This window comes from Aquarana catesbeiana, linkage group LG06 (assembly GCF_042186555.1).
Source record: "Aquarana catesbeiana isolate 2022-GZ linkage group LG06, ASM4218655v1, whole genome shotgun sequence".
Taxonomy (NCBI): Eukaryota; Metazoa; Chordata; class Amphibia; order Anura; family Ranidae; genus Aquarana; species Aquarana catesbeiana.
Window position 1 is genome coordinate 408,853,186 of NC_133329.1, and position 27,041 is coordinate 408,880,226.

The 27,041-nt window shown below is 45.2% G+C and overlaps 1 protein-coding gene across 1 annotated transcript in view; it reads right to left on the bottom strand.

The window, feature by feature from the left end:
- LOC141147268 (uncharacterized) overlaps window positions 1-27,041 on the bottom strand; it is a 137,239-nt gene that overhangs the window by 33,940 nt on the left and 76,258 nt on the right. Inside the window, exon 2 of the mRNA XM_073634474.1 lies at window positions 2,699-4,440. Within this exon, the coding sequence (XP_073490575.1) occupies window positions 2,699-4,323 (1,625 nt within the window). The 5' untranslated portion in view covers window positions 4,324-4,440. The remainder of the gene's footprint in view (window positions 1-2,698; window positions 4,441-27,041) is intronic.

Genomic DNA, 27,041 nt, shown 5'->3' on the forward strand with positions numbered 1-27,041 from the left:
ACCCGGGAACTTGGCACAGGGGTGGTGGGAACTCCTCATAATGGGCACAGCAGGTGTACAGACCCGGGAACTTGGCACAGGGGTGGTGGGAACTCCTCATAATGGGCACAGCAGGTGTACAGACCCGGGAACTCAGCACAGGGATGGTGGGAACCCCTCATAATGGGCACAGCAGGTGTACAGACCCGGAAACTCAGCACAGGGATGATGGGAACCCCTCATAATGGGCACAGCGGGTGTACAGACCCGGAAACTCAGCACAGGGATGATGGGAACCCCTCATAATGGGCACAGCGGGTGTACAGACCCGGGAACTTGGCACGGGGATGGTGGGAACTCCTCATAATGGGCGCAGCGTGTACAGACCCGGGAACTTGGCACAGGGGTGGTGGGAACTCCTCATAATGGGCACAGCAGGTGTGCAGACCCGGAAACTCAGCACAGGGATGGTGGGAACCCTCTCATAATGGGCACAGCGGGTGTACAGACCCGGGAACTTGGCACAGGGATGGTGGGAACCCTCTCATAATGGGCACAGCGGGTGTACAGACCCGGGAACTTGGCACAGGGGTGGTGGGAACTCCTCATAATGGGCACAGCAGGTGTACAGTCCCGGGAACTCGGCACAGGGGTGGTGGGAACTCCTCATAATGGGCACAGCAGGTGTACAGACCTGGGAACTCAGCACAGGGATGGTGGGAACCCCTCATAATGGGCACAGCGGGTGTACAGACCCGGAAACTCAGCACAGGGATGATGGGAACCCCTTATAATGGGCGCAGCGTGTACAGACCCGGGAACTTGGCACAGGGGTGGTGGGAACTCCTCATAATGGGCACAGCAGGTGTACAGACCCGGGAACTTGGCACAGGGATGGTGGGAACTCCTCATAATGGGCGCAGCGTGTACAGACCCGGGAACTTGGCACAGGGATGGTGGGAACTCCTCATAATGGGCGCAGCGTGTACAGACCCGGAAACTCAGCACAGGGATGGTGGGAACCCTTCATAATGGGCACAGCAGGTGTACAGACCCAGAAACTCTGCACAGGGTAGGTGGGAACTCCTCATAATGGGCACAGCAGGTGTACAGACCTGGGAACTCAGCACAGGGATGGTGGGAACCCCTCATAATGGGCACCCTTTAAAGCTTGCACCACTGTAACCAAGTGCACTGTATGTGTGAATAATTCCTTAAAGTATAACTACATGCTCTTTTAGTTTTGGGTAGGGTAGAGAGGGATTAGAAATTAATAGTTTTAATTGAAAAAAGAAGGGGGGGGGAGTTGTGCGCTTATTCAATATAATGTGCCGTTAATATAAAACCCAAAAATAAAATAAAATAAAGTGCAAAAAAAGTCAAACCAAATGGTAGGAATCAGTTTATATAGAGATAAACAAAGCATCAGTCCAAAATCGATTGTAAAATTTATAGATTGGCCGCTCACCTCCAACACTGGCCAAAAGGTCAAACAAGGCTCATCAGATAGCGAATGGGGAATCCTGCTGGTGGATCTGCGGGGATATTCAGGTCCTAAGCGAAGACGAAATGCTGCATGGAATCTTAGCACCAACACATCCTGCGCTCACTACTGGGTAGTTCTATATATAGAGAAAAGCTCGCTCCGAAAAACTACTACTTCTTGTGTAGATGGCACTGCTGTTATCACAATAGATCAATTTAATGGATTGGGATACAGTTGGGACCATTTCATGCCCCATAGTACCATAACGGAGGGAGACAACAGGAAGTGAGAGGAGATCTACCCCTAGGAAGGGAAATTCACTCCCGTAAGAGTTATCTTAATACATTTTACAATCGATGTTGGACTGATGCTTTGTTTTCCTTCACTCAAGCTACCGTTCTATGAGACAGTTATCTCTATATAAACTGATTCCTACCATTTGGTTTTACTTGGACTTTTTTTGCATTTTATTTTAGTTTATTTTATTTATGGGTTTTATGTTAACGGCACATTATGTTGAATAAGCGCACCACTCCCCTCTTCTTTTTTCATTTGTTTCTGCAGTGATTTTGAGTACACAACTAAGTGGTTGCAGCTGTTCACATGCATTATATTTTTGTGTTTTTTTTTTTGTTTACTCTGATTTTCTATTTCACTATATTCATTGGAGTTTGATGTTCTAGTTTCACTTTAAACTACACATAGTAGCGTGCAAGTTTCATCCCTATAACGAATAGTTTTAATTGCTGTCTGTGCCCCTGTTAGGGAGACTCACCCTCTATATCTGTCCTGGTGAATAAAAATGAAACAAAATAGCAACTTTTGGGTTGTCACCAGGAATAGTGGAGAAATCTTCCAATTGGGTAACTAGTCCTGGGGAGAACCAGTGATTCCCTCACTTTGGAATAATTTCCTTTGACTTCAGGTTTTGGATATGGGACAGGAAGTGAAGGGAAATCTCCCCAATGGGTTTTAACATTCCCTTACTCTATCCAAAATGAAAAAAAAAAAGTTTTACATTTAATTCTACTTTAATGATGTGATTATGAATTTAGTGTTGTTTTTATACCTTCCTGGAGTTTCGCTTAAAAAACAAAACAAAAAAATACTATATATATATATATATATATATATATATATATACATATATATATATCAACACGAAATAAAGTAGATGTTAAAATGTACAAAAAAGAAAAAAAAAAACAATACATTGTTTATGAATGAATTTACCTTTTCTTGATAAGGTCCAGAGCGGACCCTATGAGGCCATCCTTCATCTTCTGCAGCTTGGCACTGTAGCCGGACAAGTCAGTTGCCTCTAGAAGCAAAGACGGACAGCAAGAAGAGTGGGCTTCAGAAGCATGACCATGCTCGGCCACACCAGGGAATCCACCCAATCTACGTGCATCATCATGGGGTTCACACACAAGCTGGTCTTTCTCACTATGCATGGTTAGAGCCTGTAATGGGAAACTCGGAACAGGACTGGAACAAATGGGAGTGGTGAAAGCAGGCCGATATGAAGAGCAAGCTCTGTTGTCTAATGGGCTATACTCTACAGGGAGTGGAGCTGTGCCATCAGCATTGCCATTGCTCAAACACATCCTGGGTCGGGAGTCCGATGTCTCGCTGATTTCGATGGCCGGGGATGTAGATGTATCCTCCATAGTCATTGTCTCTTGGTCTGGCCTGCGGCTGGAGGTGTCTGTCTTAACTGTCCAGTGAGAGTTTTCATCCTTATAGTCTTGCTCTGGCTTATTTTTGGCCAAGGATTCAGCAATTTCCAAACCCTCGTTCCCCTTTGTTGTTGAGTTTTTCTCCTTGTTGCGCATTCTCTTGAACTCTTCGAATGTTGGGATGTACAATTTGCCCTTAGTGCCTGGCCTTTTAGCAGGGTCTGTTTCCCAACCTTTCCCAGGACACAGTCTCCGCTCACTGAATGACTCGGCAGTCTTTGACTTGACCAAACCACCAGCATCAGCCTCTCCTTGATACAGCGTCAGGTTTGGGGAACTGTTTTGCCTTCGTAGTTGTAGCCGTCTCCTGGCCTCCTGCTTTATTTGCTCTGGAGTAGTCCTGTGGGCTAAAAAGCTTGTGCAATGCCTGACCACTGCATTTGTGCTATTCGAAAGTGCAGAAGGTGTGCAGCAGGCCAACATATGCTTACAGTGGTGGCATGGTCTTTCCCCCGGGGTTCTGGCCACACAGTCGGCTATCAGAGTCTGTGGGCGAATAGGCCTAGCGGGCTCCACGGTCTTGGAGCTGTGAGTTCTGAGCTTTTCTTTCAGTTCCCGTTTGGCATCACTGTAGGAGACCTTGTCGTCCACTGTAGGGAAAAGCCAATGATGAAGTTTGGCAAGTGGGGGCATCGGCAGGTCCCGGTGAAAGGCTACCTTGTCGGTCACACCGTGGACAGGCAAGTTCTCCACCAACCCTTCCGACAGGTTGCGAGTGCTTCTACAGTGCAGAATAAATTCACTATCCAAGTTTCTGTAGTGTGCAAACACGCTAGACTCTGCCCAATGTAGGTTCTCCAAGCTCCGATACAGCCTGGGTTCAGCCATAGCACCAGGTGCTGTGTTGCCTACTTGCCATGCCCGAAGAGGGTGGCAATCTCCGCCCACGAAATGGCACCCTACACTCTTTAACGGATGCATGCTGCTCAGCAAGGGCTCCTCTAAGCCATGGTTTGTGCTCAGCGGGTAGCTGTAGGGGCTCAGGGTGGTTCTGGAATGTTCATGCAGATCATCGGCAGGGATGTATGTCATAGCAGATGAACATGGGAAGTTTGCACACGGATGTTGGAGGAGATAGAGGGGCCCGGGAATGCAGCCGTGATGATGCGGAGTGTCCATAGCATGGGGAGCAGGCCGCTTTGCTGAGAGTACTCACATGCTAGCAGTGGGGCTGAGCACTCTTTGTGGAAGCCGGAGTGGGGACATGGCTGGGGTAATCCGCTCAGTCGAGGCGCCCTTCCAGAAAATAGAAAAAAAAAAACACCATCAGTAATTATATAAACCAACTGGACTCAACTTCTGCATAACAGATAAATCACAAAACGTCATTAGGATAGGATAAAAAGTTTGATTCTACCTTTAAACCATTACAGAGTAGTATACAACACAACTTCAGTGGCTTTCAGTTTGCAAGGCTAACATACAGTTTGTATCTGTTTGTAGCCATCCAATGCCGCTTACCGCGATAGCCAGCTATAAATGAGGGTGGTGGCAAGTTTTTTTTAGATCACCTTGGTGTGTGTATTGGTCCAGCAACGCACCAGCACCTTTGCAGCCATTGTGCTAATTGCTGGGTGTCTGGTGTGCTCCTGTACCTTTAAGAAGGGATGGGCTGCCCTTCAGTCCACCTGCTCTCATTTATCCATCAGAATGCATGTGCCTCCACTGTGGGGACACTCATATTTTAGTGTTAGGACCACAGATATCAGCGTGCCGTGACAAGGCTCTGTGGCTTATGCATGCAGTTGCAAATGCGTGTGGACTAAACCCCTGTTTTTAACGCATACTGTTAGACAGGTTAATTTGGTTGTCTGCGAGCTGGTGGTTAGTAGGCTTGGAATTTTTTCCTGGACATTCCCCAGGCCTTGTTTGTAATATACAGTACATCTTCACAGCAGCTAAGAGGCCCATTACTAGAGCATGAAAGATCCCAACCTTGTCTTTTCAGGAGTTCAAGCATGGAGTGTCACATACTACGTTTCTTGAAAAACTTACAGCAATATAAGAAGATACACTATATGGCCAAATGGTTGACCATCACACCTATAAGAGCTTGTTAGACATTCCACTCCAAAACCATGGCCATTAACATAGAGTTGTCCCCCATTTTGTGGCTATAATATCTTCCACTCTTCTGGAGTTTAGATCCTGATGTTGGATAAAAAGATATGTCTCACATGTTGGGTCTAGCGTTGGGCACCAAAAAAAGACCTGGCTCACAATCGGTGTTCCAATTCATCCCAAAGGTGTTCAGCAAGGTTGAGGTCAGGGCTCTGTGCAGGACACTCCAGTTCCTCCATGACCTCAAACCTACTGAGCACCTTTGAGATGAGAAGACCTCTTCCCAAAGGTGTTTGGTAGGGTTAAGGGCAGGTGTTGATGTTGGTTGAGAAGACCTTATACCAAAGGTCTTCCAAAGGTAGGGTTGACGTCCAAAGGTGTTCAGTAGGGTTGAGGTCAAGGCTCTGTGCAGGACACTTGAGTTCCTCCACATCTGACTAGTCACACTATGTCTTTAGGGAGCTGGCTTTGTACACAGAGACACAGTCATGCTGGAACAGAAATGTGTCTGCACCAAACTGTTACCACAAGTATGGAAGGGCACAGTTGTCTACAATGTCTTTGCATGGTGGAGCATTACCAGGGCCCTTCACTGGAGACACTTGAACTCAGTCATTACTTTATGTTCACATTCTTTATGGCCATAGGCGTGCACAGCCTACTGCATTAGGGTGTGCACCCCTAAAGCTCAAACACACACATGCCTTTCTCTGCAGCCTCAGCTGCACGGAACAGTGAATGAATGGGAAGTGCTCTGTGCTGAGAGGCTTCCTGTTCATTCACAACCTGAAGCATAGTAAACACAGTGTACTGTGTTTATTTAGAAAAGGAGGTGCTTGTAAATTACATATTGATTACCCCCCACCCCCACCCGCTATACATCCTGAAACATCCCCTGCAGCAGCCAGGGAGGGAGGAGGAGGCGGGAAGGAGGAGGAGGGTAGCTAGCAGCACAGCAGGGTGGGGGGCGGGCAGTAGGGGGAACCAGCACCGCACATAGTGATTAGGGCACACCTGGCACATCCTCTGCACACACCTATATTTATGGCAATATAGTACAGGTGTGATGGCCAGTTGCCACTGTCTTCCCTGCTACATGTTCATTGCCGAACGTAGATGTTTCTGCAGAAATCTTTGATGTTTTTTTGATAATCAGTGAAATGATTTTAATACATTTGCAGAGTAAGAAAACATCTTCTCTGATATATTCTCATACTTGATAAGGAAATGTGACTGCTGAGATAAATTTATCTCCAAAGAGGTTTTTTCTAAGTGACATGGCCCACTTTAATCTGCGCAGTGATAATTAGCTGAAGACGTGAGCCGATTATCTGCAGAGGTAATGAGCTCACGATTTCTCTGCTCTCCGACTGCTAAACGCTAAACTTTTCTCTAAAACAGACAACTTCATCCAAAGTAAATCCAAACCCCTGAATGAACGACGTTTAGTTTTCTGCAAAAAATTCAAAGAATATGATAACAAGACAAGTATGGCAAAAAATAAAAATAAATAGAAAAAAAAGTAAACACAAAAAGCCCCATTGTCGTGAAGGAGGGGTCCCTCAAGCCACGCATCGCTAAAAATCCACTAATGGAAAAGTGTGAGGCAGTCTCAACTTAGGCTCCAGCCAGGAGACGTCCCCGATACGTCTCACTCCACCCTAAAGCTTAATCATGAGCGAAACGCGTTGGGGCGTGGCCTGGCCAGAGCCAAAGCTGAGACTGCCACACACTTCTCCATTACTGGATTTGCAGTGAGGTGCGGTTTGAGGGGCCTCTCCTTCACTACATGCTGATGTTTGGAGCTGAGACGAGCTCGGTTCCCGGCCGGCACTCTTAGCAGTTGGCGACTGATTGTGATCCTCTAGGAGGAGCCTGAGTTGCACCCAGATTTGTACATATAAAAAAAATACATTGTCTTATATTGTGAAGGTGGATGGGGTGCAGAGAGGTAAAGTGAATCAGGGGAGTGAAGGTACGTTTTATTGTCTCCTTTGCAATGGACTCCAATGCATTTTGCTCCCAATTTTTGTGAAAACTTCAGGGAAATGAACATTTTCTAATGATGGACCATCGTGGTCTGGAGAGGTGACCTAGTTGTATATTTTTGGTTGGCTCTAAATAAAAGAAAAAAAAAAAAAAAGAAGAAAAAAAAATCCCAATCCCATCTGCAGGACCTACTGAGGTAGAGGGGGAGGTAATTCGGTATAACAAGCGACAGCATTGGAAGAAGCTTCAAACAAGCGTTTAAAATGCGTTCATCACCGCTCAAGCATAAAAAGCGAGCAGAGAAATGTTAATGCGTGAATCTATAAATCTGATAATCTGGAGGCTAATCAACTCGATGTAAATGGGGGTTCCTCATATTATAATCTTCTCTCTTCTTGAACTTTATCAGTTTATCGGTATATACTGCAGATCACTAAGTGACATTGCTGTGAATACATTTGCATTTAATAATCAAGAAAATAAAATGTTATTTGGAATTTTATTTCTATTATATTAACCACTTCCATACCGGGCACTTTCACCACCTTCCTGCCCAGGCCAATTTTCAGCTTTCAGTGCTCTCACACTTTGAATGACAATTGCGCGGTCATGCAACACTGTACCCATAGGACATTTTTGTCATTTTTTTGAGACAGATGGAGCTTTCTTTTGGTGGTATTTAATCACTACTGGGTTTTTTTTTTTGCTAAACAAATGAAAAAAGACCAGAAACTGAAAAAACGATTTTCTTCGTTTGTTATAAAATTTTGCAAAAGTAACTTTTCTTCTTCACTGATGTGCGTTGATGAGGCTGCACTGATGGGCACTGACGAGCACTTATAAGCTGCACTGATGAGGCTGCACTGATGGGCACTCATGAGGCGGCACTGATGAGGCAGCACTGATGGGCGCTGATGAGGCGGCACTGATGAGCACTGATGAGGCTGCACTGATGGGCACAGATGAGGTGGCACTGATGGGCACTGATGAGGCTGCACTGCTGGGCACTAATGAGGTGGCACTGATGAGGCAGCACTGATGGGCGCTGATGGGCACTAATGAGGCTGCACTGATGGGCACTGATGAGGTGGCACTGATGAGGCTGCACTGATGGGCAATGATAGGGCTATACTGATGGGCACTGATAGGGCTGCACTGATGGGCACTCATGAGGCGGCACTGATGAGGCTGCACTGATGGGCACTGATGAGGTGGCATTGATGGGCACTGAAGAGGCTGCACTGCTGGGCACTGGTGAGGTGGCACTGATGGGCGCTGATGGGGCGGCACTGATGGGCACTGATGAGGTGGCACTGATGAGGCTGCACTGATGGGCAATGATAGGGCTGCACTAATGGGCACTGATAGGGCTGCACTGATGGGCACCGATGATGCTGCTTTGATGGGAAATGATGAGGCTGCATTGATGGGCACTGATGAGGCTGCACTGATGGGTAACGATGAGGCGGCACTGATGGGTGCTGATGAGCTGCACTGATGGGCACTGATTAGGCAGCACTGATGGGCACTGATGAGGCAGCACTGATGGGTGCTGATGAGGCTGCACTGATGGGCACTGATTAGGCGGCACTGATGAGGCTGCACTGATGGGCGCTGATGAGGCTGCACTGATGGGCGCTGATGAGGCTGCACTGATGGGCGCTGATGAGGCTGCACTGATGGGCACTGATGAGGCTGCACTGATGAGGAGGCACTGATATGCTGATTGCCACTGGTGGGGCTGCACTGGTAATCAGCAATAACTGGCATTTGTTTACATGTGATGAGCTGTGATTGGACACAGCTGATCACATGGTAAAGGGCTGCTGTGATTGGCCCTTTATCTCAATCTGTGATCAGCTGTGTCCGAAAGACACAGAGTTCACAGAGCGTGCCTAATGCACGTCCTGAGGGTGCACAGGGGGCGGGGTTATAGGAGGAAGTCAATAGATGCCCTCCCAGAACTGGACAACCACGCTGTAGCCATATTTGTGCTATAGGGTGGTTGGTAAGTGGTTAAGTTATATTATATTTATATCAGTCGAATGCAATGTTTAGGTTTAAATCTTGTTGCCAATAATAAGACTGGTTTCAATCAATAATGCTGATAGTGTATAGCTGCGCTCAGTACATGTATAAACAACAATATATATATACAACAATTGTTGTTTATACGTGTACTGAGCGCAGCTATCCACTATCAGCATTATTTACTTTCACTTTTAGGCTTCATGTACACGGGACGTTTTTACAACCTCTCCTGAACGATTTAACTTGACAGATAGTAACCCATGTTTAAAACATTCGTTATAGTGAAACACGGTAGCTGCAGCTGATTTATACACTTATCACTGTTTATTGGTTGAGCCGGTGACTATTATACTACTACTGGTTTCAATCAATGGCTCTTGATTTATCTGTGTAGAAATACAAAACTTTAGCTATTGAGCTCTGTAAATATCAGACTTTTAACAAGGTAAGTCTATGAAAAAATGTCAGTCTACATAATAGTTATATGCAATATTTCATGTTTACCTGCTAATTTTTTTTTATAAATAATAATTGAAAAAAATCTAACTAAAAAATGCAAACCAATCATTTGCTCTTTTATCAATATGGTCGATAATTTTTTTTTTTTTTTTTGTCAGATAAATCAGCAAATTCCGCTCTCATTGTTTCTTAAGCAGTCTATGACAATATTTGTTTGAGTTGATTGAGTCAAAAGGATCAACAAAGCGTCTACCACAAGCCGGTCATTATTCAGCATCGGAGTGGGAAATGAAATGGGGGGGGGGGGGGGGTCAGTGTTTTCGGAGAGGCTGGGATCATGCTGGGATGATGAGGTCCAGCACAATGGCCGACCAACCCTCCTCCTCCTCCGATCCGTTCTCCTCCGCTCTGACCGCCTTTCACTTGTCCCAAGGTAGAACCATCATCTATTATTCACAAAGAGCCGGAGGTATCATCATCCCCATCGCTGCCATTACCTCCCCGCTGCGCACAATGACACCCCGGCTATATTTCTGGCTTTACAAGTATCCAAAACACAGCAGGCCAACCATTGTTTTTTATAATAATCAACTTTACCAAACCAACACTCACCCTTCTTGTCATACAGATGGTGCTAATAACTTAAGGTTGCAGCCTCTTATCTTATGACTTGCTACAAATTTACAATGTACAGTCTGATCCCTGGGGGAGGGGAGACTGGGGAAATGCTTCCTCCTCTTTCTACAAAATTACAATGTACAGTCTGATCCCTGGGGGAGGGGAGACTGGGGAAATGCTTCCTCCTTCTTCTACAAAGTTACAATGTACAGTCTGATCACTGGGGGGGGGGGGGGGGGGGACTGAGGAAATAAGCAAAGGAAGATGCGCCTTCTAAGTGCAGACAGTGTAGAATTTAATAGTTCAAAGAATAAAAACACTCACATTGGAGGTAAGTATGTGTCAGCATGTGGAAGTAGTTCTGCAGCGGTGTGTCTTTTAGCACGCTGGTCCGGCTGGCGGTGCCACTCGCTTCCCTGTAGGAGTCATCCACTGGCTCTGTGTGTAAGTGGCGTGTGACGTCACCTGGAAGTGATGCAACGTGTTTCTGAGCATGCGCACTGTCGGGAAGGATAGGCGTGCTCCTTTCTCAAACTGAAGACTGCAGGGGCATGGTTGCCTTATATAGAGCACCATCTAGAGCACTACAAGGCAACCATGCCCCTGCAGTCTTCAGCTTGAGAAAGGAGCGTGCCTGTCCTTCCCATCGACAGTGTGCACACTCGGAAACGCGTTTCATCACTTCCGGTGACGTCACACGCCGCTGCGGTCCATGAGCTTTCCAGCCCTTCTCCCTGGACCTACCACTACACACAAAGCCGGTGGATGACTCCTACAGGGAAATGAGTGGCACCGCCTGCTGGACCAGAGTGCTAAAAGACACAACGCTGCAGGACTACTTTCCACATGCTGACACATACTTACCTCCAATGTGAATGTGTTTATTCTTTTACTATTAAATTCTACACTGTCTGCACTTCGAAGGCGCATCTTCCTTTGCTTTTTTTCTACATGTTTTGTAGTGTGCTTCCGCTTCCTTCAAGAGGCCTGCCCTGAGCTGTGGACTGTCCTCACATTCTGCTGGATATCATCATCCAACCTACCCAGTTCTTCAACTATCCCTTCCCTGCCCCACGCCAGTGTATCCCTACACAGACTTATGGTTTCTGGCATTTTTGATTGCAGTTGACGCCATTACTATTCCCTCCTGAGACTGAGAAAAAATGCTTCCTTCTGCATGCAGCAGACTGATGACTGTAAGGGAACATCCCACCCTTCCATCAGTATATGGCTTCCTAAGCTCTGGAACAGGAGACCAGTGGATCTGGCTAAGTTACCCCAAGAACTAGGCAGTTCCAGTTTTGGAGTAAACCAGAATAAGAACTGTTTATTTGAACAAATATACAGGCTTTTATACACTTGAGAAGGATATTACTCCCTTCTGATCAGATTACCCTAGCGATACAAGCTGCACACAGGAATATAATTACAACAACAGACATCTACTATAAACATGACGTTAATTAAGCCCCCTGGATGACTCAGAAGTCAGACCTTTCAGGTCAGACTTGCTGTCTCCTAGCTCACAAACTATAATACACATTATCATAAGTATAAACACAGAACACCTTCAGACAATAGCAGAGTTAATTAGCACAAACAACAATGGGTGAAAGACCCTTAGGTGGCACACTAGACGTACTTACAGTAAACACATTATGGCAGGGAGCCCCCGATAGGTGGCTTGCTGATGACATCAACATCATGGCCTCCTTAATAATGTCCTTTTGCATTACATAACCCAGAACATCTTCCCAAATGCTTGTAGCTCCCTCAAATGCCAGGGCCCATAGTCGGTAGGCAAGAGGCTAGACTTCAGTAACCTCCAAAAGCCTCTGTCCCGGGTGAGTCTATCACAATGACAAAGCCATTGCACTGGAGTTCAAGGACAGCTTTTAATGATCCTGCTGTGACATGTCAGGAATTTTCTTTCCAGAATTGTAAAATGATTTTAATTTAAATAAACAACCTCCCAGCTGTGGATTATATACCCTCTGGTACTAAAAGGCAAAACAGAGAATCAGGAAAACACCACTAGATGGAGCCGAAGGTAATGGTAAGAAAATACTTTTTTTCTATCATTCTCAGCTCCACCTAGTGGCCATAATGCTTTATTTTTCCAAAACACTTTTTTATTCTGAATAAATAACTTTTGACCCGAAGAGAAAATAGCCAAGTAACATTTAATTTTTGCAACTGAACAAATGTACATCATTCAATTCACAAATAGCTCTATGAAATTTTATGAATAAACCCCTATGGGTACATTTAGGCAGTGAAGAGCATTTGGTTCCCAGTGGAGGGTCTGGTCTTTAATCAAAATTTGATTTACTATAGAGTTCTCCTGTTCAATCTAGAAATCCTGTGTTTTCTCTCCCTCATACGAGCCACCTAACCTGCATCCTCCAGATGAGCTCCACTGCTGTAAGCTGGTTGTGTGCAGAAGGCAGGTTCTCTTTTCCCGTCCTCGTTATTTTGCTCTCTGAATTCATGTTCCGTCTTTGTTTTCAGTTTTGCAGTAAAAAATCCGTGAAAAGAAATCAGCATAAATGGCAGGACATTTCTACATCGCTGCACATGTGAATGCAAATGGGAGCCGCTTCATCTGCATCCCTGGAGGTCACAGAAACATTAATTTCCATAATAAATCTGTTTATAGGCGTACAGAGGAATATAAAGTGTACAATGATAAATTGTCCGAGTGGCACAGCAACTGAATATAATACATCCACTGATTTTCTTCACATTACAACCACAATACAAGGACCTTTTATCCCGTTGCTTATACTGGCCATACTGTAGACAAAGCATAAATTCCAACTATGGGGCCACTGTAAAAGCCGCTTCTTCCACACACAACTGGTCAAATCGTCTTTATGGAGCTGGATATCTCATTCCAAAAGCCATGGTTATTATAGAGTTGCCCCCCCATGGCCATTAATATAAAGCCTCCTTAGTAGCTATAACATCCTTCACTCTTCTTGGAAGACGTTCCACAAGATTTTGGAGGGTGTCTGTGATAATTTGTCCCATTTGCAAGGTCAGGTGCTGATGTTGGACCTGACTCACAATTTTTCTTCTAATTAATCCCAAAGGCGTTCAGTAGAGTTGAGGTCAGGGCTCAAGTTCCTCCACACCAAACTGGTCAAACCATGTCTTTATGAAGATTTTGGTTGAGAAGACCTGGCTCATTCCAATTTATACCCCCAAAATTGACAGCAATACAACAAGATACACTATATGAGTAAATGGTTGACCATCACACCTATAGGAGCTTGTTAGACATTCCACTCCAAAACCACAGACATTATCATGGAGTTGCCCCCTGCCCCCATGGTCATAATTTAGAGTTGTCCCACATTTTGTGGCTATAACATCTTCCACTCTTCTGGAGGTCAGGTCCTGATGTTGGATGAGAAGATCTGGCTCACATGTTTGGCACCAAAAAAAGACCTGACTCACAACCGGAGTTCCAATTCATCCCAAAGGTGTTCAGTAGGGTTGAAGTCAGGCCTCTGTGCAGGTCTCCTAAGTTCCTTCACACCAAATTGGTCAAACTGTGTCTTTATGGAGCTGGACATCTAATCCCAAAAAAAACATGACCATTATTATGGAGTTGCCCCTTTATGTGACTATAATGACCTCCACTCTTCTGGGAAGGCTTTCCACAAGATCTTGGAGGGTGTTTATGGGAATTTGTGCTCATTGGTGAGGTCAGGTACTGATGTTGGATGAGAAGACCTGGCTCACAACCAGTGTTTCAACTCATCCCAAAGTTGCTCAGTAGGGTTGAGGTCAGAGCTCTGCGCATGACACTCGAGTTCCTCCACACCAGACTGGTCAGACCATGGCTTTATGAACTTGGCTTTGAGTCCCCTACCCACCCCATGTCTATAGCAGCTTCCTCAGGTGCTAATGATGGATGAGAAGACCTGGCTCACAATCCCAGTTCATCTCAAGGGGGTTCAGTAGGGTCGAGGTCAGTGCTCTGTGCAAAACACTCAAGTTTCTCCACACCAACCCACTCTCACAATCCCAGTTCATCCTAAAAGGGTTCAGTAGGATACTCAAGTTCTTCCACGCCAAACCATGTCTTTATGGAGCTGGCTTTGAACCCCCACCACCACCCATGTCTAGAACAACCTCCTCGGGTACTGATGTTGCATGAGAAGACCTGGCTCATAGTCCAAAATTAATCTCAAAGATGTTCAGTGGGGTGGAAGTCTGGGCTCTGTGCAGGACACTCGAGTTCCTCCACACCAGACTGGTCAAACCATGTCTTTAAGAAGCTCCCTGCCAAATGTCTATTACAGTTTCCTCAGGTACTAATGATGAATAAGAAGACCTGGCTCACAATCCCAGTTCATCTCAGGGGTTCAGTAGTATACTCAAGTTCTTCCACGCCAAATTGGTCAAAACCATGTCTTTATGAAGTTGGCTTTGATCCCCCCCACCCATTGTCTATAACTGCTTCCTCAGGCGCTGATGTTGGATGAGAAGACCCCGCTCACAATGTGCATTCCAATAAATCCCAATAATGTTCAGTGGGGTTGAGGTCAGGACCCTCGAGTTCCTCCACACCAAACTGGTCAAACCATGTCTTTATGCAGGTAGTTGTGTTCTCCTGACCATCACACTTCTATAAGCTTTTACATCGTCCTATTCCAAAACCGTTACACCTTTCTAACCACACAATCAGCTTTCCAATTCACCCCAAAGGTGTTCAGTAGGGATGAGATACAGGACACTGGAGTTCCTTCACACTGAACTTGTCAAAGCATGTCTTTATGGAGCTGGCTTTGTACACAGGGGCACAGTCATGCTGGAACAGAAAAGGGTTGTCACCAAACCACGTCTTTGTGGATCTGGACATCTCATTCCAAAAACCATGAACATTATTATGGAGTTGCTCCCTTTGCAACTATAACATCCTCTACTCTTCTAGGATGGCTTTCCACAAGAATTTAGAGGTTATCTGTAGGTTTCCATTTGTGAGATCAGGTACTGATGTTGGATGAGAAGACCTGGCTCACCATTGGAATTAAATTTCATCCTAAAGGTATTTAGTAGGTTTGAGGTCAATGTGCTGAGCAAGACACCGGAGTTCCTCTACACCAAACTGGTCGAAGCATGTCTTTATGGAGCTGTTCAATAGGGTTGAGGTCAGGGCTCCGCAAAGACCACTCAAGTTCCTCCACACACAACTGGTTAAACCATGTCTTTATGGAGCTGGCTTTGTACATAGGGGCACAGTCATGCTGGACAAGAAAAGGGTCTTCACCAAACTGTTACCCCAAGGTTGGAAGAGCACAATTATCTAAAACAGTGGTCTCCAAACTGTGACCCGGGGGCTAGATGCGGCCCTTTGCTTGCTTTTATCTGGCCCTTGGGGCACTACAGTATTTCATCCACTGATACCAACAATAGGGCTGGCGCCAATGAAGGAGTTCAATTTCTTCCAATGACACCAATGATGGGGCACAATTCCTCCCACTGACACCAATGATGGGTCACAATTCCTCTCACTGATACCAATGATGGGGCATTATTACTTCCACTGACACCAATGATGGGGCACAATTCCTCTCACTGACACCAATGATGGGACACAGTTCCTCCCAATGACACCAATAATGGGGCACAATTCCTCTCAATGACATCAATGATGGGGCACAATTCCTCCCACTGACACCAATGATGGGCCACAATTCCTCTCACTGATACCAATGATGGGCCACAATTCCTCCCACTGACACAAATGATGGGGCACAATTCCTCCCAATGACGGGGCACAATGCACAAACACGAACGATGAGGCACAATTACTCCCACTGAAACAAACGATAGGGCATTATTTTTTCCCCGCTGACGTTGGGACATTTTCCACTCCCACTGGCTACAATCCTAAAGTCTGAAGGGCAGTAAACTGGCCCTTTGTTTAGATAGTTTGGAGACCCCTGATCTAAAATGTCTTTGTATCATGGAGTGTTACCAGAACCCTTCACTGGAGACACCTGAACCTCATCATCTGGAATGGGGTTCATATACTTTTGGTCATACAGTTTATCCCCCAATGCTACACAGGGGACCTTGAATCACTGACATTGGCCCTGGATACCAGCACACACTCTCTGCTTGCTGCAGCTTATCTCTGCCTGCTTCCTCTGCCACCAGTAATAGTTAATCCATTTTGCGGAGATTCTTATGCCGAGTACACGCGCTTGGAATTTCCAACAACAAATGTTTGCTGGTAGCTTGTTGTCGTAAATTCCAACCATGTGTAGGCTCCAACGGACATTTTTTGTCGGAATTTCCGACAACAAAAATTTGAGAGCTGGTACTCAAATTTTCCGACAACAAAATCCGTCTTCGGAAATTCCGATTGTGTGTACACAATTCCGACGCACAAAATTCCACGCATGCTCGGAATCAAGCAGAAGAGCCGCACTGGCTATTGAACTTAATTTTTCTCGGCTCGTCGTACGTGTTGTACGTCACCACGTTCTTGACGTTCAGAATTTCCGACAACATTTGTGTGACCGTGTGTATGCAAGACAAGTTTGAGCCAACATCCGTCGGGAAAAAAACCCAGGATTTTGTTGTTGGAATGTCCGATCGTGTGTACGCGGCATTAGAGTGAAATTAAACAGACAGCGGTGAGACACATTACTGAGCTAATGGCACAATCCATAAACAACACAATCGGCTACTCGCTATAAACTGCCCTGTGGGAGCGATGGTAATGAAATCTGAGATATATGAAATGCAGTTACAGCGGAAATCTTCTGCCACTTCACACCCACCGCCTGCCCGCCACTGGCCCACGTGCAGATGGCAGGTGCATGCAGCTGCGCTCCCACATTGATCCCACATTGCTGCAGCTTGATGCGCGGTCACAGCGGCAGGCCTGAACACAGTGAATTGTGGGAGCTCTGAAATCATCTGTGCCGTATAACAAATAAATAAATAGTGCAGCGCTCTGTACAATCTGAGTATATAAAGTGAATAAATAAACGAACTGTCAATTAAACTGATGTAGTGATACAACAAAATCACATAAAAATGTCCATCGACAATAATAAGTAATTGATGAAAAAAAATGCAGTGATCAAAAAAATTAAAGGATTGTAAATAATCATATAAAAAATAGCCCACTATGAAAATGAAATCACTGAAGTAGAAGAAAAGACACCCATGTGAGGGCATAAAAGGGTTTTGACTTCACCTTTGATTGTGAGATCCACCACCATATGACAAGATTGGCACGCTTACCAGATAGTGTGGACTCGTATACCGATAAGTATTGAGTCAAACGAGCGTTCGTGAGGTATAACTCAACAATATCCAGCAGGATCAGATGGATGGTTGGAGATCACCTGCTCATAACATGGATGGAGGAGTTTCACTTGAGGCAGACTCCCAAAACTGGCAGACATCAATAGGGAAGGCCGCTCCCAAATATATGTAGAGAGAACAAACGGCCACACATCTGATCCTGCAGGATATTGTTGATTTATACCTCAATATAGCACCCTGGTGTTTAGGGCAGGGTTGGTAGTAAATTTAGTTTGCCAGGCGGTAGTTGCCCTGGTTAATTGTTAGTACATTCACTGATTCCTCTCTAGTTCTGGATTTGCTGCACCTTCTCTCTTCTGTCGCTAGGTGGCGTTATGCTGGTGACATTAGATAGACAGGGGCTTAGCAAGGTCAGGTATGAATGGATGGGGTGTCTCAGCCAATTGGCGGGGGTTTCTTTAGCCCCTTGGCTTACTGGGAGAACCTATTTATTTGGGTGGAGTCAGGTGATCAGGTTCTGTGCCACCTGGACAGCTGTCTGGGTGGACGTGTGTCATGCAGCCCTGAGCTACTAGGCTGGAAGCCAGGGACATCTGACTTCTAGGCTGTCTGAGGGCCTATCCAGAAGCAGGAGAAGCAGCGCAGGGTTGGGACTGCAGGATTGGAGTCCAACCAAGAGTTCAGCCGGACGGGGAACCAGTTGTGGTCAGAGGTAGAGGGGAAACTGTTGCCACTAAGGGACCTTCCACCTTGTTCCCGGAGACAACTGTGACTAAGCTGGAGCCAGCACCAGAGCAGTCTTCTCAACAGCCGGGGACGGTGAAGAAGTGGGAAAACTTCAGCAAGTGCCAAGGGACCCAACGGGACAGCAGAGGTGATGCTTGAGGAGCATCAGTGAGTGCAAAGGCAGGGACCTAGCGGGTCAGCAGGGGTGACGCTTGAGGAGTATCTGTGAGTGCCAAGCCAGGGACCCAGCAGGGAAGCTGGGGGTGATGTATGAGGAAGATACCGAGTTTTGGAAGTGCAAGAGCTCAGGGGATTCAGAGGCGATTGGGTCTGAGAGTCTACTGAGAGACTGGGAGCTCGGTGAGTGAAGACCTACAGTGAGAGACTGTGGAGCACGAGGAGAACTATTTGTGTTACCAATAGTGACTGTTACAAGATTTGTTGCCATAGGAGACAGCAGTCCTACCTACACAGAAGTAGTGTCTGGCTGGAGACCTTCCAGTGTATAGCTGTCTACCTATAGAAGTCTTATGCTGCGTACACATGAGCGGACTGGCCCTAACCCTCTTTCCCACAGTTCTTGTTCAAGAGACAATAAATCCCTTTGCATTCAAAAAGTGTCTGGCGCCCATCATTTCAGCTTGTATAACACCCACCATGCCTGGTAACCCACTCTACAAGGAAGGGTGTCAGCTCTCCCTAACCCTTGAGGTCACCATTAGGCCTCTTGGGCCCCTGGACCTTGCTACATCACGAACGCTCGTTTGACTCAATAATCGGGTGCAAATAGCGTGTGCGTGTTATACGCCAATACTTCAATTTTAGCTGACTCGGAGGGGACAGGGAGGGGGGCGGGATGAGCGCCGTCAGATTACATACAGTGAGAATCTCCTGTTTACTTGGTGGCCTCTGTAATAGGAAGTCCCGTCTCCTGGGCTGCCATTGGACCACTGTTTTGTCTATCATAGGAGATTCTCACTGTATGTAATCTGTCGGCGCTCATCCCGCCCCCCTCCCTGTCCCCTCTACGCTGCAGATGGGCATCGATCAGGCTGCACTGATGGCAATGGTGAGGCTGCTGCATTGAGGAAATGGTGAGGCTGCTGCATTGATGGCAATGGGGAGGCTGCTGCATTGAAGGCAATGGTGAGGCTGCTGCATTGATGGCAATGGTGAGGCTGCTGCATTGATGGCAATGGGGAGGCTGCTGCATTGATGGCAATGGTGAGGCTGCTGCATTAAAGGCAATGGTGAGGCTGCTGCATTGAAGGCAATGGTGAGGCTGCTGCATTGAAGGCAATGGTGAGGATGCTGCATTGAAGGCAATGGTGAGACTGCTGCATTGAAAGCAATGGTGAGGCTTCTGCATTGATGGTAATGGTTAGGTTGCTGCATCGATGGCAATGGTGTGGCTGCTGCATGGAAGGCAGTGGTGAGGCTGCTGCATTGATGGCAATGGTGAGGCTGCTGCATTGAAGGCAGTGGTGAGGCTGCTGCATTGATGGCAATGGTGAGGCTGCTGCATTGATGGCAATGGTGAGGCTGCTGCATTGATGGAACTTGTGAGGCTGCATTGATGGCACTTGTTAGACTGCATTGATGTGGACTGATGAGGCTGCATTGATTTCACTTGTGAGGCTGCAAATGGGCATTGATCAGGCTGCATTGATGGCAATGGTGAGGCTGCAGATGGGCACTGACCTTTATTTTCCTTCAAAGTTCCTTATTTAAAATTTAAGTTTTTTTTCCTGAAATGTCCCTCTTAAAATGAATGTGCGCGTTATACGTTGATAAATACGGTATTTACTATATACTATTTGTTATACGTTTGCACTATATGTTTAATAAGTGTTAGCTGCTATTTTTAGTCTCTGAATGCAGTTCCTATTTTCGATCATCTGTGCCGTACCTGAGGGGCATATCCCATCACTATCGGCTTCTACTTCAAACACCGAGTCACAAAGACAGACTCATTTGGGTTTTTAATTAAAAAGTCCCCAAAGGGTAAAATCATGATGGTGTGTCTGACAATCAGGGAAAAGAAAACGGAGGAGGAAGACAAAGTACGGTAATCAGAGCCGAGTTTATTATGACATAATGCAGTGTGATGGCAGCGTTATTCCTATAGCCAATGGTGTAGCTGCATAGCAGACCGTGACACTGCTATAGGGCCCATCAGAACTGGGGGCCCCCGGTACTGTCCAGTTACATAATAACCTATGCAGGAAGCAATAGCACATTGGGATACATTTAATGTCTATTGGAAAGCTGTTCGAAAGGAAGTTGATTCTTAAGCCCTACAGTTGTCCGCCCCTTGGCCGCCTATTTGATCTGTAAAATAACAGCTGGTTGGGGCCGTTCAGATGCTTCCGCTGCAGCATTTTTATTTCGGGGGGTGCAGTGTCTGATGAGCGGCACTGCTTGTCAAACTTGCCCATTGAGTCCAACGGGGGGCTGCGATGCAGTCGTTTGCTATGCATGGGATTGCTTCACTGTAGTGCAGCATTGAAAGGTTAAATCAGGAGGTGGGGAAGTGATATAACGCCTCCTCACCACCTGTGAAATGTCCAAACATGGATCACTCTTCGGGGGGGCACCATGGGGTTGATTTATTAAAGGCAAATCCACTTTGAACTCCAAGTGCACTGCAAGTGCAGTCGCTTTAGATCTGAGGGGAAGATCTGAAATGAGGGGAAGCTCTGCTGATTTTATCATTCAATCGTGTACATGTATTCTAAATTTTTTTTTTTCCCCTTCCATGTCCCCCTCAGATCTATAGCGACTGCACTTCCAAGTGCACTTGTAGTGCAAAGTGGATTTGCCTAGCTGTTGAATGAGCTGTTTTTGTTGAATGCATAATGGGGTTGATTTATTACAGGTACACCTCACTTAATGACCAGGTTCTGTTCCAACGACCAGGTCATTAACCACTTGCCGACAGGCTCAAGCCGATATACGTCGGCAAAGTGGCACATTCCTGCGAATCGCCATAGCAGGCACTTGCACGCACGCGCCCGCTGCACGATGGGGGGACCCGATGCACGTGGCCGCCGAGCGCGATCGCTGCCAGCCACCCGCAATTGCGGGCACAAAAGCTAGAATGGAGATTTGTGTGTGTAAACACACAAATCCTCTTTCTGACAGGAGAGAAGAGACAGATCTGCTGTTTGTAGTAATTACAAACAGCGATACGTCTCCTCCCCCAGTCAGTCCCACCCGCCCCCCCACAGTAAGAAACACCTCCCTAGCGAATACATTTAACCCCTTGATCGCCCCCTAGTGTCAACCCCTGTCCTGCCAGTGACATTTACACAGTAATCAGTGGCTATTTTTAGCACTGATCGCTGTATAAATGTCAATGGTCCCAAAAATGTGTCAAAAGTGTCTGATCTGTCCGCCGCAATGTTGCAGTACCGCTAAAAATTGCAGATCCCTGCTATTACTAGTAAAAAAAAAAATTAAATAAATAAAAATGCCATAAATCTATCCCCTATTTTGTAGACACTATGACTTTTGCGCAAACCAATCAATATACGCTTATTGCGTTTTTTTTTTTTTTTTTTTACCAGAAATATGTAGAAGAATACATATCGGCCTAAACTGATGAAGAAATGTGTTTTTTAAAAACATTTTTGGGGATATTTATTATAGCAAAAAGTAAAAAATATAGTTTTTTTTTTTCAAAATTGACGCTCTTTTTTTGTTTATAGCGCAAAAAATAAAAACCGCAGAGGTGATCAAATACCACCAAAAGAAAGCTCTATTTGTGGGGTAAAAAGGATATCAATTTTGTTTGGGTACAGCATTGCGCATTGCATGACGGCGCAATTGTCAGTTAAAGCGACGCAGTGCCGAATCGCAAAAAAAGGCCTGGTCATTGAGCAGCCAAATCCTCCGGGGCTGAAGTGGTTAAACAAATTGGTTGGTAAACGAGGAGCCACAAGTAATCAATATTTTAAGCATTCTTAACTACGTTACTGTATTGTGAAAAAAAGGTCTAAACACAAAACTCCAGCTCAATAACGTTGTTTTAACCACTTCCATACCGCAGGCTGTCATATGACGTCCTGGGATTTCAGTGGTGGTATCTGAATGATGCCTGCGAGCCGGAGAAGGAATCCACCGCCAGCGGAAGTTAGCCATTGAGATTTCCGAGGGGCAGATGGTCCCTGGCAGTCTTTATGACTCTCGGAGGCCTGGGCGGGATGTTATGACGTCACGTCCGGGCCTGGCGGAAGTAATCAATGCCGGGGACTCGGCTGGAAAGCCTGAGATCGTTCATTTTTTATTTTTTTGGATCTCATGCTTTCCAGCCTGGAGGAGAGATGTGGGGTCTTAGAGAACCCCACATCTCTTCATAAAGAGGACCTGTCACTATTCCTATTACAAGGGATGTTTACATTCCTTGTAATAGGAATAAAAGTGATCAAAAAATATATTTTTCAAGGGAAAGTGTAAAAATAAAAAAGTAAAATAAAATAAACAATAAAAAAAAATAAAAATCAAAGCGCCCCTGTCCCCGCGTGTTTGCACGCAGAAGCAAACGCATACATAGGTCGCGTCGGCATATGTAAAGGATGTGCAAACCACACACGTGAAGTGTCTCTAGAAACGTTAGAGCGAGAGCAATAATTCTAGCCCAAGACCTCCTCTGTAACTCTAAACATGTAACCTGAATTTTAAAGTGTCGCCTATGGAGATTTTTAAGTACCGAAGTTTGGCGCCCTTCCACGAGTGTGCGCAATTTTAAAGCGTGACATGTAAGGTATCCATGTACTCGGCGTAACATCATCTGTCACATGATATAAAAAAAGAATGGGCTAACTTTACCGTTTTTTTTTTTTTATTCAGGAAAGTGTTTTTTTTTTTTCCCAAAAAAAAAACGCGTTGGAAAAATTGCTGCGCAAATACCGTGTGACATAAAAAACGGCAATGACCGACATTTTATTCCCTAGGGTGTCTGCTAAAAACAGTATATTTAATGTTTGGTGGTTCTTAGTAATTTTCTAGGAAAAAAAATACAATTTTTACATGTAGGAGAGGAGTGCTGGAATTTGCGCGGTATGAAAGTGGCTAATTTGCATAAGTATAGAACACAAATGAAAATTCTGTACTGTACAGTACAATGATGTACAGCACGTCGTTCGGGTGGGGAGAGCTGATCGTAATTCCGAGTGGTCGTTAAACAGGTAAGTCGTTAAACGAGAAGTATCTGTATTAGGAAATAGGCTATTCACATTGCAAGGATGTTTAAGGTGAAGCTCTGCGGACTTCCATCATCCAATCATGTACAAGCAAACATGTTGTTTTTTTGTTTTGTTTTTTATTTCTTTGCATATGATTGGGCATTCTTTGCCAAACGGGTTTTCACCTCATTCACTAAGCTCTGGAGAAAACTGCCGTGCAAAGTGAACAGCCTATTTTTTTTTAGTAAATCAACTCTAATATCCAGCCTGTATGGAGTTCTAATGCTGCAGTTTATCCCGATGCCAAGACTCCCATATGGGGTTAAATGCAGTCAGCTCATCCAATCAAATACTAATGAGCTTCTCATCTGGCATTACATCATCGCGTTTGTTTTGAACCATTTGAAAAGACTTGGTCAGCGCCATTGCTTGGACACAATAGATTCAATCATTTGTCTAAAAAAAAAAAAAGGTAAATTGTTGTTTTTAAAAAAAAATGTATTTCTTTGTACAATAAAAGGTTACATTTGTAGCTTTTTTAAAATATTGTCATCAAGTTGTTTATTTTTAAGTCTACACTTTAAGTCTACACTTAACTGGGACGGCTTTTTAATGCTAAAAGGTGACGTTTTATAGAAAATGATCCTGTTGCTGTATAATGTAACATATCAGGAATTTATTAATGCCGACTTTTAAAAAAACTGACAGGTCCACTTTAATAAATGCTTTACACTTTTAAACAGAACTTGTATGTATCGGATCTTTTCTTTAAAGTGAGGATGGGGGGGGGGATTCCTACTTCCCAACAAAGACAGTCAAATGAATCCCACTGATCAATCTGTCTGCTGATGAATCCACAAATTCTATCTAGAGATGTCATTTTTACGAAGAATTTCCAATTCACATGTTATTGCGCAGAACAACATTCCCCAACGGAGAAGACATGCCAGTGGGATTAATCCGCCGAAACCAATTTCTCTCAGAAAAATGCAATGAAGAGAAGACAAATATCACCAGATAATAGAGATGACTGAAGTCTGGGTAATACAGGATATTCCATTTGCTCGTGGTTAGCTAATCCAGCGCAAAGTCATCGTACCTCACCTGATCTTAAAGACAAAGGCAGAAAATACCAAATGGTCCATCAAGTCAGCTTGAGTATAGATCTATGTTTGACATTTTCCCTTTCACCATTTTTGTTGCCCATCTCTGAACTCGTTCTATTGTATCAATACCAGGACCTCCTTCCTCCTGCTGGTGACCCCTCTAGTGATATAAAGATCTATATAGAGGAATCAGGACCTCCTTCCTCCTGCTGGTGACCCCTCTAGTGATATAAAGATCTATATAGAGGAATCAGGACCTCCTTCCTCCTGCTGGTGACCCCTCTAGTGATATAAAGATCTATATAGAGGAATCAGGACCTCCTTCCTCCTGCTGGTGACCCCTCTAGTGATATAAAGATCTATATAGAGGATCCAGGACCTCCTTCCTCCTGCTGGTGATCCCTCTAGTGATATAAAGATCTATATAGAGGAATCGGGACCTCCTTCCACCTGCTGGTGACCCCTCTAGTGATATAAAGATCTATATAGAGGAATCAGGGCCTCCTTTTAGTGATATAAGGCTCTATATAGAGGAACCAGGGCCTCCTTCCTCCTGCCAGTGACCCCTCTAGTGATATAAAGATCTATGGAGAGGAATCAGGTCCTCCTTCCTCCTGCCGGTGGTCCCTCTAGTGATATAAAGATCTATATAGAGGAATCAGGACCTCCTTCCTCCTTCTGGTGACCCCTCTAGTGATATAAAGATCTATATAGAGGAATCAGGACCTCCTTCCTCCTGCTGGTGATCCCTCTAATGATATAAAGATCTATATAGAGGAATCAGGACCTCCTTCCTCCTGCTGGTGACCCCTCTAGTGATATAAAGCTCCATATAGAGGAACCAGGACCTCCTTCCTCCTGCCGGTGATCCCTCTAGTGATATAAACATCTATATAGAGGACCCAGGGCTGCCTTCCTCCCGCTGGTGGTCCCTCTAGTGATAACTAGCCCTTTCTTTGCCAGCTTGATTGTCTCTGGCCCCAACCCTTTTATTTATTGGATTTCTGTTCTTTCAATAAACTGCAGCCGTAATTCTCTTCCACAAGCAGTGGTCTCAGCGGGGAGCATAGATCATTTAAAAAAAACTATTAACTAGGCACCTAAATGACCACAACATACAGGGATATACAATGTAATATTGACGTAAAAGCACACACACACAGGTTGGACTTGATGGACTTGTGTCTTTTTTCAGCCTCACCAACTATGTATAGTAACTATGTAACTATGTAACTATGTATCTGTTTAAAAAAAATTGTTGCCACTAGGAGGGGTCTAAATATTTTACTGATTAAAACATTACTTATGAAGGTTTTTATCTTTTCTGCTTATTTAACTTTGCTGTTCCATAGCTGGAGTGTCAGGGGTCCGAGGTTAACTAATATAGCATTGGCTGCCTGTCTACTGCTTGACCTCTGCCTGATTACTGAATCATTCATTAACCTCTTAGCGCCCGGGGCCTCAAGCCCTTCAGGAGGTTTATGAGTGAGGCTTAGGATCATGTGACCACCGTCTTCGGCTGTCACAGTGGTCAAGTGGTCCGAAAACTCCCAATCGCTTCTGTTAGGGGGCGATAAGTGTGCCGGAAGCGGCGGGCCCGTGCTCCCAGCAGAGGAGCATTGGGGGCAATTCATGCAAATATGCGGCCCCTCTGTGCTACGGACAAGGTACAGAGAGTCCGCATATTTGCATACAGCCGGCACCAAGGGGTTAATCCTCAAAATAATTTCTCTGCAGGTGATTGAACTGTGCACAAGAACGTTCGGTTCATTTTGTATATTCAATTCGAATTTTGAAACAATTTAGTGAGGTATTGGATAAAATGTGAGGCATAGGCGTGCGCACAGGGTGTGCCAGGTGTGCCTGGGCACACCCTAATCACCCTGTGCTGGGCAGATTTCCCCTGCTGCTTGGCTGCAGAGAAAGGGACTGGGGAATGTCTGTCCTTAGTCCCTTTCTCTGTCTCAAAAGTAAGACATCAGGGGTAAAAAATAATAACATTTTAAAAAGGAATAATAAAAAAAATCTAAAAAAATAAACTACTGACAACAATCTCTGCCCTTCTGACACCGTCCACTGCTCTACCAACACCAACCTCTGCCCTACTGACACTGTCCATTGCTCTACTGCCCTATTATATACAGTATATGCACACATATGAGCTTTGGGGTGCACACCCTAATGCAATAGGCTGCGCACACCAATGATGTGAGGACACCATAGGTCTGAACGCTGATTGGAATGTGTGATTCCTAAACGCAACGCCATGATCTGTAATGGCTGCTGTGCTGTAGAACACAAAGTAACGAGGTGCTGTCCAAGGTCCTAAAGCAAAGACGGCCTAGCATTGCATTTCATTTCCATG